At 37.3% G+C, this 13,593-nt stretch overlaps 1 protein-coding gene across 4 annotated transcripts in view; it reads left to right on the top strand.

Annotated features, from left to right (window-relative positions):
• Positions 1–13,593, top strand: part of LOC127618731 (agrin-like) — a 318,903-nt gene that overhangs the window by 237,384 nt on the left and 67,926 nt on the right. For all 4 annotated transcript variants that reach the window (XM_052091344.1, XM_052091343.1, XM_052091346.1 and 1 more), the window contains 2 exons: positions 2,163–2,363; positions 3,052–3,252. In XM_052091344.1, coding sequence (XP_051947304.1) covers positions 2,163–2,363; positions 3,052–3,252 — 402 coding nt within the window. The remainder of the gene's footprint in view (positions 1–2,162; positions 2,364–3,051; positions 3,253–13,593) is intronic.

Genomic DNA, 13,593 nt, shown 5'->3' with positions numbered 1-13,593 from the left:
CAATACTTTTATCAAGACGCACAAGCTGATAAAGCAGAATGTGATTTATTGCTCTGCTTTGGACTGTCACGACAAACCACTCTCAGGCGTCTACTGGGCAGCGCGCTGCAGCTGCTTTTAATAAGCCGGCTGGGTACTCGGGCCCTGAGGTTGTCTGAGCGCAGATCCTGAGAGGAGGTAAGGTCACTTTATTAATGTGTAATAAACAGGTTGGTAGCAGAGATAGAAGAGATTTTTGCATGAGGACCTCTCTCCATTAACACTAAATCGGGTGCTGTTATTACTCAAACACTAATTGAATGTGATAGCAGTTTCTGTAATACAATCCCCCTGGTGTAATTGTCATTGGTCGTGCTCCCTCCCTCCTAGTAGGAACCACATTTTGTTTTACTAATTTAGCTCTCAGAAATTATAGCGTGATATCTTGTATACGGTGTCAGAAGAACCATGGCTGGATGTTTCTGGAGCTCATCTGGTAAAGCATGGCAGTGCCAAGGTCATGGGTTCAAATCCCAAGGAAAACATTTTGATAAAATTTTCCTTAAATTCATTGTAAGTCGCTTAGGATAAGGATTTAGCCTACTTAGTAGAAAATACCTATATATATATATATATATATATATATATATATATATATATATATATATATATATATATATATATAATATAAATTTGTATCACCATTCAGCCTAAAAATACATAGAAAAATACAATGATTTTTGGTGCATATTGCCCAGCCCTTGCTTGTAAATGTTCATTAAATGTACTGTAAGTCACTTAGGATAAAACCATCGGTCAAATGTGTAAATGTAACTGCTGAAATGGAAATATTTTAATGTACAGGCTAGTGCCCACTGGATGATTTTGGCCAAGATTGTGCTGTCTGAGCAAATTTTGGAAAAAAATGTATGCATACACACACGTGAGAACTTTTTGCCAACGCGCAGTCCGGTTGAACATGCGCAACTTGCATTATTGCATTACTGTGGCAGTAAAAATCCTTAGTGCTCAAAGGGGCAATAGAGTTACCTTTAAAAGTCTGTGTCATTAAACAGATTTGTTATTAATTAGGAAAAATTGCAATAAATATATTGACTTCACCTTACTTGTTCAGTAATAGAGCTGTTCAGCCGTGTTGTAATTGGCCAGAGGTTCCCTCTGGATTTTCATATAGGTTTTTATAATAGGGTTTTTGAACTTATGAGTAAAATAAGGTCTGTGGTGAACATTACTTCACGATATGAGGACATTTTGTTCTACAACATGTAGAAGCCTCCCTGTTTAAAATAAAAAGTTTGTAATTCAGTTTGCCTTCAAAATTCACATTTGAGGTATGAAAGTTTGTAATTTATGTTGTAGAACAAAATGTCCTTCAAGTAATGTTCACCACAGACCTTATTTTAAGTTCAAAAACCCATTATAAAAACCCATTGGGAAATCCAGAGGAATCCCATGGGGAATTCTCTTCTGGGTTTTTAGACTACAAGCTCAACCCTGACAGTAGTTGACTTGAAAGAGAAAACTCACCGTAGAAGTGGACAGGTCACACTGATCTGTTACAGAGCCCATTGCGACAACATTGAGAATGCAACACATACTTGCGTTGTGTTATAAATTGCAGTCTGACACATTTTAGAACGTAGTTAGAAGCGTCTGCATTCATGTACTTGATGTACAACATGTTTCGACATTAACGCAAGAGCTTGCTATGGTTTGTATGGTGCCCTTTCAGTTTTGCATGTCAGTTAAGATATCAGAATGTGTCGCGATTGATAGCCAAGTCAACACTGTCAATTATATCCAAAGTCCTAAGATATATTTTAGTCTGACTTAAAAAATAGTGATGTCTGTGATCCCAAGATCTCAATATCGTACAATCTAACAAGTGGGCAACAGGCTTAACTGGGTGCAAAGACTTGACCTTTAAAATGGATGATGCCATAAAATACCCCGCACCGCCTCTCAGTATGACTGCATGTAAACAGAGCAGTGTTTCTCCCATCTGTGCGAGGGAATGATTAGGAGAAGGATGCCTCAGCACAGACTTTGCAGACAGACTTAAATAAAGTGGCCAGGTGGGCGGGCAGCTGAGGCTGATTCCAGTGAGCAATTGTGTGAATCTTTACCAAAATCTCTCCACTGACGTCACACTTCCTTTTCAGCAGATGAATCCTGCTCCAACTGCTCATTTGGTGCGATCTGCGACATTCAGACCGGCCGTTGCGTTTGTCCCAAAGGGTGCATGGAAACACGACAGCCCGTGTGTGGAAGTGATGGGGTGACATATGATAACGAGTGTAAGCTGAATGTGAAAGCCTGCACTAATCAGTTGGATCTGAGAGTATTGGCCCATGGAGAATGCAGTGAGTATAAAACGCCAATGAAACCATTATCATCTTCATACATGTTCATACGCTCGTCGATCTGTGTTCACTGATAACAGGTGACACACATGACCATGCTCTCAGTTTTCTTGTTAAGACACAAGAAAATGTTTTAGCTCTTTTTCAAATCCATGTTCACTGCAAAAATAAGAATTTCCTGAAAACTGAAAATTCATTTTCAATCAGTATATTTTTCTTGTTTTATTTATAAATGTAAATAAAGATGCATTTAAGAAAGTACATCTTGAATCAAGTTTATTTTACTTATCTTATTGTCAAATTACTTCAAAGTGAAAATCTTGTCTTATCCCATTGCTCTCCTTTGCGCACTCATGAGTGGATGAGAGAAGCTCGTTCACAATGATTCGTGCTTAAACCTCACAAAAACAGTGCAGGTTCTCGCATTAAAACGTCAACTCATAACCCTAACCCTTACTGGAAAACAAGACAGAAATACTGGTTAAATAATATTTTTGCAGTGTTAGGCATGGCTCATTGATTTACATGCACGGTATTTGTCACTGAATTCTACTGCTCTTATGATTTACGCACAATGTTAATGTCTTTAAAGGTCCAAGTGGACGTTTTTGCAGGTGTGAGCATATTTCTTGTGTCACTGTGTGTGTATCTTAATTTATCATATACTGTGATTTGTGTGTGTAATCAGAAACCTGTGGCAGCACTGTGTGTAGCTGGGGTGCACGGTGCGTACATAACAAGTGTGAGTGTCAGCAGTGCACAGGTCAGCCTGTTAAACCTGTGTGTGGAAGCGACGGCACCACCTATAACAATGATTGTGAGCTGCGACTGGCCTCCTGCAAGAAACAGAGGAAGATAGATGTGGCCAAACCTGGCATCTGTGATGAAGGTAAGTCCATGTGTTCATTTGTTTATATTTGGTTTTGCTCACAGTAATCGTTTGAGATTGACAACTCTCAAATTGTGCTGTGCACACAGAAGATTACAGGTGCAGCTTGAATATGGTCTATATTAATGAATAATAAAAGTTAAGCCTCTTTAATATTTTGCCTGTATATAAATGCCTGTAACCGTAGTTATTAGCACACATAACAAAGATGGCGACTTCCTAAGCAAGATTGATACAATGTTATTTCTCAAATGAGTCCAATAGATGCGTGAGTTTATGCAGCAAATCATAATTAAACCAAAGTGTCATCAAATGCACTGTTGTGTCTTATACTGTAGACAAATATACAGCATAAGCTAACTGTGTGTGAAATGTTTTGAGCTTTCTTATACAGGTCCGACAGCCGTATTTTGCTGCTGTGTGAATGTAGTCTGTGTCATAAGATAAGTGGAGAGCAGAACTCCTTGTTATATTTTCATTCATGCACTGTTTTGCTTCTTGCTCAGGGCAAACCAAGTTAATGCATTCACTCAAAACAGTTTATTGCAGTTAATTTAACCTCCTTGCATTGACTGCTCTAAGCCACCCTTCATATGAGGAGGATGAAACACAGTCATCAATATGCGCTTTGTGTTCTCTGCCTTCTCTCTGTCTGTCCTTTTCTTTGTTTCTGTATATTGTCTTGATGTCATATCTCATTTCATTCCTAGCAACCTTTTTAGCAGGGGTGGAAGGAGTACTGAGTACTTCCCAAAAAAATTTAGTGAGAGTAGAATAAAAGTAGCTGTCATAAATACTATTCAAGTAAGAGTAAAAGGGTAGCTCATTTAAAAGTACTCATGAGTAGTGAGTATTGAGTACCGAATTGCAAAACCTATGTCCCATTATATTGAACACTGGATGCCAACTTTTAAAATACATCACTATGATAAACACTACATGAATCTGATTCCAAAAAAATAAAAGGGAGACATAATAACAGAAATGAAAAGATTAAAAAGTGATTTTCAATACACTGATCAACATTTTAAATCGTAACATATGAAACAAATATGAAAATATGAAATACTTCAATACTGTTTAAAAAATGAAAATTATCTCATAATTTACTCACCCTCATGCCATGCTGGATGTGAATAACTGAAAGAACACAAATTAAGAGTTTTAGAAGAATATCTCAGCTCTTTTGGTCCATTCAATGAAAGTGAATCTGTGCTAATATATTGAAGCTCCACAAATCACATAAATCAGCATAAAAGTAGTCTAATCCATGTGCCTCCAGTGGTTTAATCCATGTCTTGAGAAGCGATGTGATAGATGTGGTGAGAATCTGATCAATATTTAATTCTTTTTTTACTAATAATTCTCCTCCCTGCTCAGTCAATCTCGACTAGATTCACAATCTTCATGCATATCGCCACCTACTGGTCAGAGAGCCGAATTTCTAGCAAAAATTGACTTAAATATTGATCCGCTTCTCACCCACACCTGTCATATCAATTCTGAAGTCATGGATTAAATCACTGGAGTTGTATGTATTACTTTTATCCTGCTTTTATGTGCATTTTGGAGCATAAAAATTTTGTCACCCCTTCACTTACATTGAATGGACCTGCAGAGCTGAAATATTCTTCTAAAAATCTTAATTTGTGTTCTTCTGAAGAAAGTAAGTCATAGACAGATGGCATGAGGGTGAGTAAATGATGAGGTTTTTCATTTTTGTGTGAAATATTTCAGTAGCACATGGGGGCCACATTGTCCTCTTTTTGAGATACAATGTTCAACATTGATTTAGTTTGTGTATCTTTAATCCCAGAAATATGTGTGTTCTCACTCTAATGCATGATGCACAATTTTGTGAATTTGTGACTGGTGGAATGTTCTGCTTAAGTATTGCTCTGCAAATGTTGATACTTTTCTATGTTTATAAAGGCTAAGACTAATTATAAATTATTTTATCATCTATACTTTATTGGTCATTTATTATACCAATTAACACACTCTCTATATCAGGGGTCAGTGTTATAAAAAAAAAAAACTAACAATAATATAAAAAAATATCACTGTCTTCTAAAGCTACTCAAGTTATTGGGCCAAAAGTAGTGAGTGGTTTTCTCGTTTCCTTGTTAATGTTGTTTGATTAATAGCCTTTATATGACATAGCCTACTTAGACAGTGCATGTCACTTCAATTCCGACATTTTGATGCAGAAATGCTTTTTGTCCCACTGTTTAAATTAGCACTCAAACATTAGCCACCTGTCAATCAAACAGTGTGCAGCTACAGATATCAGGAAATAAAAAGTCAATCTTGTATATTTTATCTAGATCAACCAACCAGTGGTGTTCTTGCTAGATGTAGATGTAGAACGTCTCTCTTTTTTCAGATAAACATCTATATCATTTTATCGCCCAGCCCTATTGATAACTTTGCATTAATTTCTCACAGCATCCCAATAATCTCAGTGATAGATAGTTAAATTACATATAAAATTGACCTCGATATGGTTCTTCCAATTAGTGGCAGGATTAATGCTGATATCTGGCTTGAGCAAGATGCAACATGAAACGATCAAGCAATTGGCCTTTTTCACTACAGAAATCCTTTCCAGGTGTAGCCGGTTTTGTTCAGCTGTAAACTGCGTTTGAGGCATTCTCCACATCCATAACAGTTGGCGCCAGAGCTGCAGCTGCCGTTCAAGTTTTTTACATTTGATTTGATTTGACGGGAGTTATGAGACTCACGCTAGACAATCATGTTGATAGATAAAAATAAAATCAGGACAGGGAAATGGCGAACACAGACAGTGGGACCTCATAAGAGACCAAGTTAAAGTGTTCTACGTAGGCATCAAGTGCATACACCACTCAAATAGCGCTCTGCACAGTCTTGACTCTATTGGTTCCAGTAGAGTATCATGATAGCATGTTGCCAAGCTAACAAAAAGCTTGTTAGGCATTTTTCTGGAATCGTCACAGTGCCCTAAGCATGCAAATATATATCACACACAAATATTGAGTAAAATATTCAGATTTTAATTAGTTGGAACAATTTTTAACAATAACTTTTCAGAATTTCGTGAATTACAGTATATGTATAATCCACATTCATCCGACTTCTTCCATCATATTTAATTTTTATTTTTACACTGACCTCGCAATACATTCTGGTATTGACTTCTCTGTATAAAATATCTGCGATGCTGACTTAACTCCATTAATGAAATATCAAAATATTATTCACTTTATATATATATATGTGATATACTACCATTCAAAACTTTTGAAACACTGGACTGAAATGTTTCTCATGATCTTAAAAATCTTTTGATCTGAAGGCGTATGCTTAAATGTTTGAATTTAGTTTTGTAGACAAAAATATAATTGTGTCACCATATTAATTTATTTAATTGAAAAACTAAAATATAATAAAAAATTTTTTTTTGAAATTGATGACTTGGACCAAATAATAAAGAAAAGCAGCCAATAAGTGCCCAACAATACTGTTTAAAAAGCATCCCAGTGTGATGCCTCAAAAGTTGGTTGACAAAATGTCAAGAGTACATGTCTGCAAATTCTAGGCAAAGGATGACTACTTTGAAGATGCTAAAATATAACACAGTTTTTATTTATTTTGGATTTTGTTTAGTTTTGATGACTTTAATATTATTCTAAAATGTGGAGGAAAAAAATATAATAAAGAACGAGTAAGTGTTTCAAAACTTTTGACCGGTAGTGTGTGTGTGTGTGTGTGTATATATATATATATATATATATATATATATATATATATATATACACTCACCTAAAGGATTATTAGGAACACCATACTAATACTGTGTTTGACCCGCTTTCGCCTTCAGAACTGCCTTAATTCTACGTGGCATTGATTCAACAAGGTGCTGAAAGCATTCTTTAGAAATGTTGGCCCATATTGATAGGATAGCAACTTGCAGTTGATGGAGATTTGTGGGATGCACATCCAGGGCACGAAGCTCCCGTTCCACCACATCCCAAAGATGCTCTATTGGGTTGAGATCTGGTGACTGTGGGGGCCATTTTAGTACAGTGAATTCATTGTCATGTTCAAGAAACCAATTTGAAATGATTCGAGCTTTGTGACATGGTGCATTATCCTGCTGGAAGTAGCCATCAGAGGATGGGTACATGGTGGCAATAAAGGGATGGACATGGTCAGAAACAATGCTCAGGTAGGCCGTGGCATTTAAACGAAGCCCAATTGGCACTAAGGGGCCTAAAGTGTGCCAAGAAAACATCCTCCACACCATTACACCACCACCACCACCAGCCTGCACAGTGGTAACAAGGCATGATGGATCCATGTTCTCATTCTGTTTACGCCAAATTCTGACTCTACCATCTGAATGTCTCAACAGAAATCGAGACTCATCAGACCAGGCAACATTTTTCCAGTCTTCAACTGTCCAATTTTGGTGAGCTCTTGCAAATTGTAGCCTCTTTTTCCTATTTGTAGTGGAGATGAGTGGTACCCGGTGGGGTCTTCTGCTGTTGTAGCCCATCCGCCTCAAGGTTGTGCGTGTTGTGGCTTCACAAATGCTTTTCTGCATACCTCGGTTGTAACGAGTGGTTATTTCAGGCAAAGTTGCTCTTCTATCAGCTTGAATCAGTCGGCCCATTCTCCTCTGACCTCTAGCATCAACAAGGCATTTTCAGCCCACAGGACTGCCGCATACTGGATGTTTTTCCCTTTTCACACCATTCTTTGTAAACCCTAGAAATGGTTGTGCGTGAAAATCCCAGTAACTGAGCAGATTGTGAAATACTCAGACCGGCCCGTCTGGCACCAACAACCATGCCACGCTCAAAATTGCTTAAATCACCTTTCTTTCCCATTCTGACATTCAGTTTGGAGTTCAGGTGATTGTCTTGACCAGGACCACACCCCTAAATGCATTGAAGCAACTGTCATGTGATTGGTTGATTAGATAATTGCATTAATGAGAAATTGAACAGGTGTTCCTAATAATCCTTTAGGTGAGTGTGTGTGTCACACACACACACACACTGGTGGCCAAAAGTTTGCAAATCGGTACTTAAATAATTCACCAAAGTGGCATTCAACAGATCACAAAGTATAGTCAGGACATTACTGATGTAAAAACAGCACATCATTATTTGCAAAAAATGAGTTTGAGTTGCCACATAATGCAATAGACTCACATATCATAAGGTCAATATCAGGTCAAAAATGGCAAAAAAGAAACCGCTTTCCCTTGAAACTCATCAGTCAATAATTGTTTTGAGGCTATTCAATGCTTGAAAGAGTTCATACAAAGGTGCACACTACAAAGGACAACTGGCTCTAACAAGGACAGACAGAGATGTGGAAGATCAGATGTACAACTAAACAAGAGGATATTTACTTCAGAGTCTCTAGTTTGAGAAATAGACGCCTCACATAACCTCAGCTGACAGCTTCATTGAATTCTACTTGCTCAACACCAGTTTTATGTGCAACAGTAAAGACTTCCCCTTATGGGAAGAATTGCAACGAAAAAACCAATTTTGAAAAACAAAAAGAAAAGGTTAGAGTGGGCAAAGAAACAGACATTGGACAACAGATAATTGGAAAAGAGTGTTATGGATCTTAACCCCATTGAGTTTTTGAGGGATCAGCTAGACTGTAAGGTGCGTGAGAAGTGCCCGACAAGACAGCCACATCTATGGCAAGTGCTACAGGAAGTGTGGGGTGAAATGTCACCTGAGTACCTGGACTAACCGACAGCTAGAATGCCAAGGATCTGCAAAGCTCTCATTGCTGCACGTGGAGGATTTTTTGATGAGAACTCTTTGAAGTAGTTTAAACTTTTCTTTTTTCAAATAGTAATATTCATTTTATTAATGTCCTGACTATAAATTGTGATCAGTTGAATACCACATGTTTAAATGTAACATCTTTAGGTTCCCTTACAAAAATCAAGAGAATTTTCACATGAAAATGAGCTTCGCGGAAAACTTGCGGCAAATATGTCCATTGTTGCCAAAGGTTTTCTGGATGTTCACCACTATCAGTAAATAGCTGCAAACTTCTGGCAAACATTTGTGGCAAATCTAAATATAATTTGCACGAGCGCTCTTCTTACATGTGCGATCATTCACATGATTGCTGGAAAGCAGGCACCCAACATGACAGTGCGTGGGTCTGAATTGTATACTGAAATTATATTTTTTACATCACTAGAAAATTATATAATTTTTTGAGGCTTTATTGAACATTCAGGGCTTTTCACACTGGTAACCTACCCTTAGCACCGCCCATGCTTTTCACACTGAAAGTGTTTTTTTTTTTTTGTCTGTCTGAACTCTTTCTATTGTTTTGTTTTTTTATGTACACATGCACTATACAGACACATTTGACTACTGCATCCAGCTGTGTTTTTCTTTCAACGCCTTGGGCAGGAACACCGCGATTTTTAGGTGCTGTGTCAGGTAAAAAAGATTGTTAACTTTTAAAAGCTCACTTCAAGACACGTTCTGGTATATGCTTTGCAAGCGTCCAACGTTTTTAGTGCAAGAGCATGTATGGTCTGAACTGCTCCTTACAATTTTGCCAAAAGAAGGTTGCAGCACCATAGGAGGCTGCATAATTATAATGACCTTTGCGTTGAGAGCGCACCTATAATGCCTTAAAATGTTGCCTCCATTGGCAGCTTGCTAGGTTTTGGATCCTTTTTCTCTCCTAAGTCTCATCCGACCATTCTGTCCAGCAATGTAAGCTGTGTAAGGGTTGCTTTTAAAGGCTGGAGAGAGCTGGATCCAGTCAATAGTTCTACCCAGAGGACAATAACTCCTGCTTTTTCAATTTAATCACTAGACTAGTGATACTATATGACCCAGATGAGACAACACGTAGAAAGCACAGATGGAAAAGATTGAGTATTAGTTGATAAAAGCTTGAAAAATAGAGCTATTTTGTATAGCTTACATAAAGCTTTCAAGCAATGTACCTCGTTAATGCGATTATAGGCCCTCCATAACCATGATTTTGTTGTTGTGGGTGCAAAATATAGTGTCAAAGTAAAAAAAAAAAATCTTAGTGGGGTCAATGGGACTGTATACACTACATTATTAATTTATTTAGGCCTGGCTTAAAAACGCATGTTCATTAGTTATAAGAAAGAAATGGCATTGTTTTCTGTCTTTTATTTGCAGCTAATGAAAAATGACACTGTTCCCCATGTTTGGCCGTAGCAGTGAATTTATCACCTGTTTAATTTCACACTCTGCTAGTCTGAAGTCAGCCTCATTGTATACACCAACATAGCGACAGGAATGAGCCGAACATCACCTTGGGGCCGCAGCCCCTTTTTAATTATATATTCGTTTACTAAATAGGATTATTGGTTGGAAATATCAACATAGCGCACCGCAATTAGTGTGGAGCATTGGTACATGAGCTGGATCTTGTTCTGTAAGAGAATTTAGGCAAAGAAGAGAGTGTGCAGTCATCCATGTATCTTCTCATAAAGACGTTCTCTCAACTGTGCAGACTGCCAGGATGTTCTGTTGCTCTTAATGTTGGCAGCATTATGATTACTCCAAGATACATTTCAAGTCATTTTGTAATGCCCATCTGCAGGGTGATAGATGTCAAATAAACAGAACACTACCATCCAACCAACTACACAGTCATAAAGGCCAATGGCTTATGTGTAGATGTATGTGTTTACATACCTAGCTGTAGTATATGGACAAAATTGTCCCAAAAATAATCTAAATCTGACAAAGCCTATTTTGGACACATTTGGGGATGTCCTTATATATATTAATTCATATTAATAATTCTAACAATGTAAAAAGTTGGGAGTGAGTGTTTGTGTTATGTCAATAGTAATTATTATTAGCTTCATATAAAAACAATAGAAGTCAATGGTATGTCCACTGGGTCAATGACAATTTTTGTTCAGATCTATTCAATCATTCACCAATTCAAAATAAATGAAATTCACACAAAACGTTTACTTGAATACAGCCCTTCTATGATGTGAACCTGTTTTAATTGAGTTCAGAGTCATTTTGAAATTTATTCTGGGGCTTAAAGAAAACAAGTAATGTGGACAAATGTCCAGAGACAGTAGAAAACCAAAAAAAAGTCTAATTTAAAGCTGAAATTCTTCAAAATAAATAATTTTGACATGAGTAGTGCAGAAAGATCTTTTCATTATTATTTCTTTAAAAAAATATTTTTATAAAAATGCTAAAGATGTTTTTCAAAGTATTTGTGAAATCAACATGGACACAAAGATTAAATTTCCACTAACTTAAAAGATTTTTCATTTTCATCACCTATCACACACAGATCTTACTTGTCAATGACACATTTTGTGAATTATGTGAAAAAGCGACTTGTTAGGACATATGACATGGTCCTCACTAATTGAAAGGCTCATTATTTGGCCAAATCGTGATTTGCTTAAAATCGAATAATGTCAACAGTTTTCTATGAAGGTTAGGTTTATGGGTAGGGTATAGTAAATATTGTCTTTTGAAAACCAATGTGTCTAGAGGTCCTCACTAATAAAGCATCTAATGTCTGTGCATGTGTGTGTTTGTGTGTCTGTCTGTCTGTACTTTGAGATACAGAGGTCAACTTGTGATGAATGTCAATATTGATTATCTAGGGAAGAAATAAAAAAGAGAGTAAGAGAGAGAGTGAAACAGAAAGGGAGAGTATGTGTGTTGATGTGAGGTGTGACATTTAGAATGTCTGTGTGTTTTCATGGAAGTTATGCATATACAGTAAGGCATCCCAGCCACCTGCAACAAACTACTAGATAAAGGTGCTATATGTAATATTTTTACTGTTCGAAATCATAAAATGAACATAATATGTTATTAGAGAATTAGGAAACATGCTAAGTTGAAATACTAGCTTCTCCGATAACAATGCTAATGTATATTCTACTTTGAAGTTTCCATTTCAGGATGGAATTTCTGTTTATGTTTTGGCCTGTGTGGTCCCGCTCATTGCCCACTCATTAATAGTATTTCGACACCGCCGGGTTGCCAGATTTGAACCAGTTTGCAGGCAAACAACACTGCGTGCTGCAGCCATGGAAGCCAGCAAACAAACTGGATCAGTATAACAGATTCCACCCAACCTAAAAAGCCTCGCCATCATCTAAAAACCACCATGACCAGAGGCGTAGTAAAACCATGATAAATATTGGAGATGCCTTTGGAAGATGGAGAGAGATTAAAGCCCAGAAATCCTTTAAAACGGATGTTGAGTTGGCTAATTTGTAATTTTAGTCTTGGGCAGGGAAGACAACACTCCAATATTTTGAATTTAGACTGCAGTATCCATTTCAAATGCTTGTTGTCAATCTTACATATAGCACCTTTAAGTTTGAAGGTCAGTGTCCTCTCCTTTCTCCTGCTTGACATTTTGCTCATTCTCTCTCTGCTTCTATTGTCATCTGTCTCCTCAATGGCCAGAAAAATCTCTCATCCCATCAATTTTTTTCTACAAGATTTATTATGTCTCTGTTTACCCACTTTGCTTTTACTCTGGCCAGCTCTTTATTCCTTCAGCTCTCCGTCTTAATGGAAAACCCATCGCTAAATGGACCCTCGTAAGTACATGATTGAGTTAAAAAGATGGGAAAAGGCTTTGAGGACAGCTGATGTGTACATCTTGCCGTTCACTAATTGAAAGGTTCATCTGCTGCACGGGTGGTGGTGACATCAAAGGACACAAACTAATTAGTACCTCCTCTCCACCACCAGCCTCCCCCACCCGTATCCACTCACTCTACCCAGTTTTATTTATTCACATTTTTAATGTTGTGTTTTTTTTCTGCTAACATATAAACAGAATGGGGAATGTAAATATTTTCATCTCTTGCTTAACATGCACAATTGGGCAGGAAAGCTTAATTTATAAAAATTATTGCTGGTGAAGCTGTGTTCAGGCTTTTGAGCCAGAGTTTAGAATCCTTCATTAAGCTTATTATTTGCTCTATCGGTAATAAGGGGGCTCAAATGTGGGTCGAATTGGTAATGGGTCTTTGCTGTGCAAAATTGCAGATTACAAACCCTAACCCTCTGCTAGAGTTGGGAACTGAGACCACATCCACACTAATCTGTTTTTATTTGCCTAATGTCATTGTTTCCAAAGTATGAAGTACTATAAAGCGTTTTTGGTGGTGGAAAATGCTTTTCCAGTGTGGATAAGAGGTGGTATCATCAATTAGTTTACAACAACGTATTAATGTGGACATGGCCTAAGAACAACTTTTTATTCAGAACATCAGATCTAGACCGGTGGAGGTGGGTTTCAGAGAAAAACCCTAGCATC

The sequence above is a fragment of the Xyrauchen texanus genome, chromosome 25, assembly GCF_025860055.1.
Source record: "Xyrauchen texanus isolate HMW12.3.18 chromosome 25, RBS_HiC_50CHRs, whole genome shotgun sequence".
NCBI classification, from domain to species: domain Eukaryota; kingdom Metazoa; phylum Chordata; class Actinopteri; order Cypriniformes; family Catostomidae; genus Xyrauchen; species Xyrauchen texanus.
This window is presented reverse-complemented; position numbering and strand designations above follow the sequence as displayed.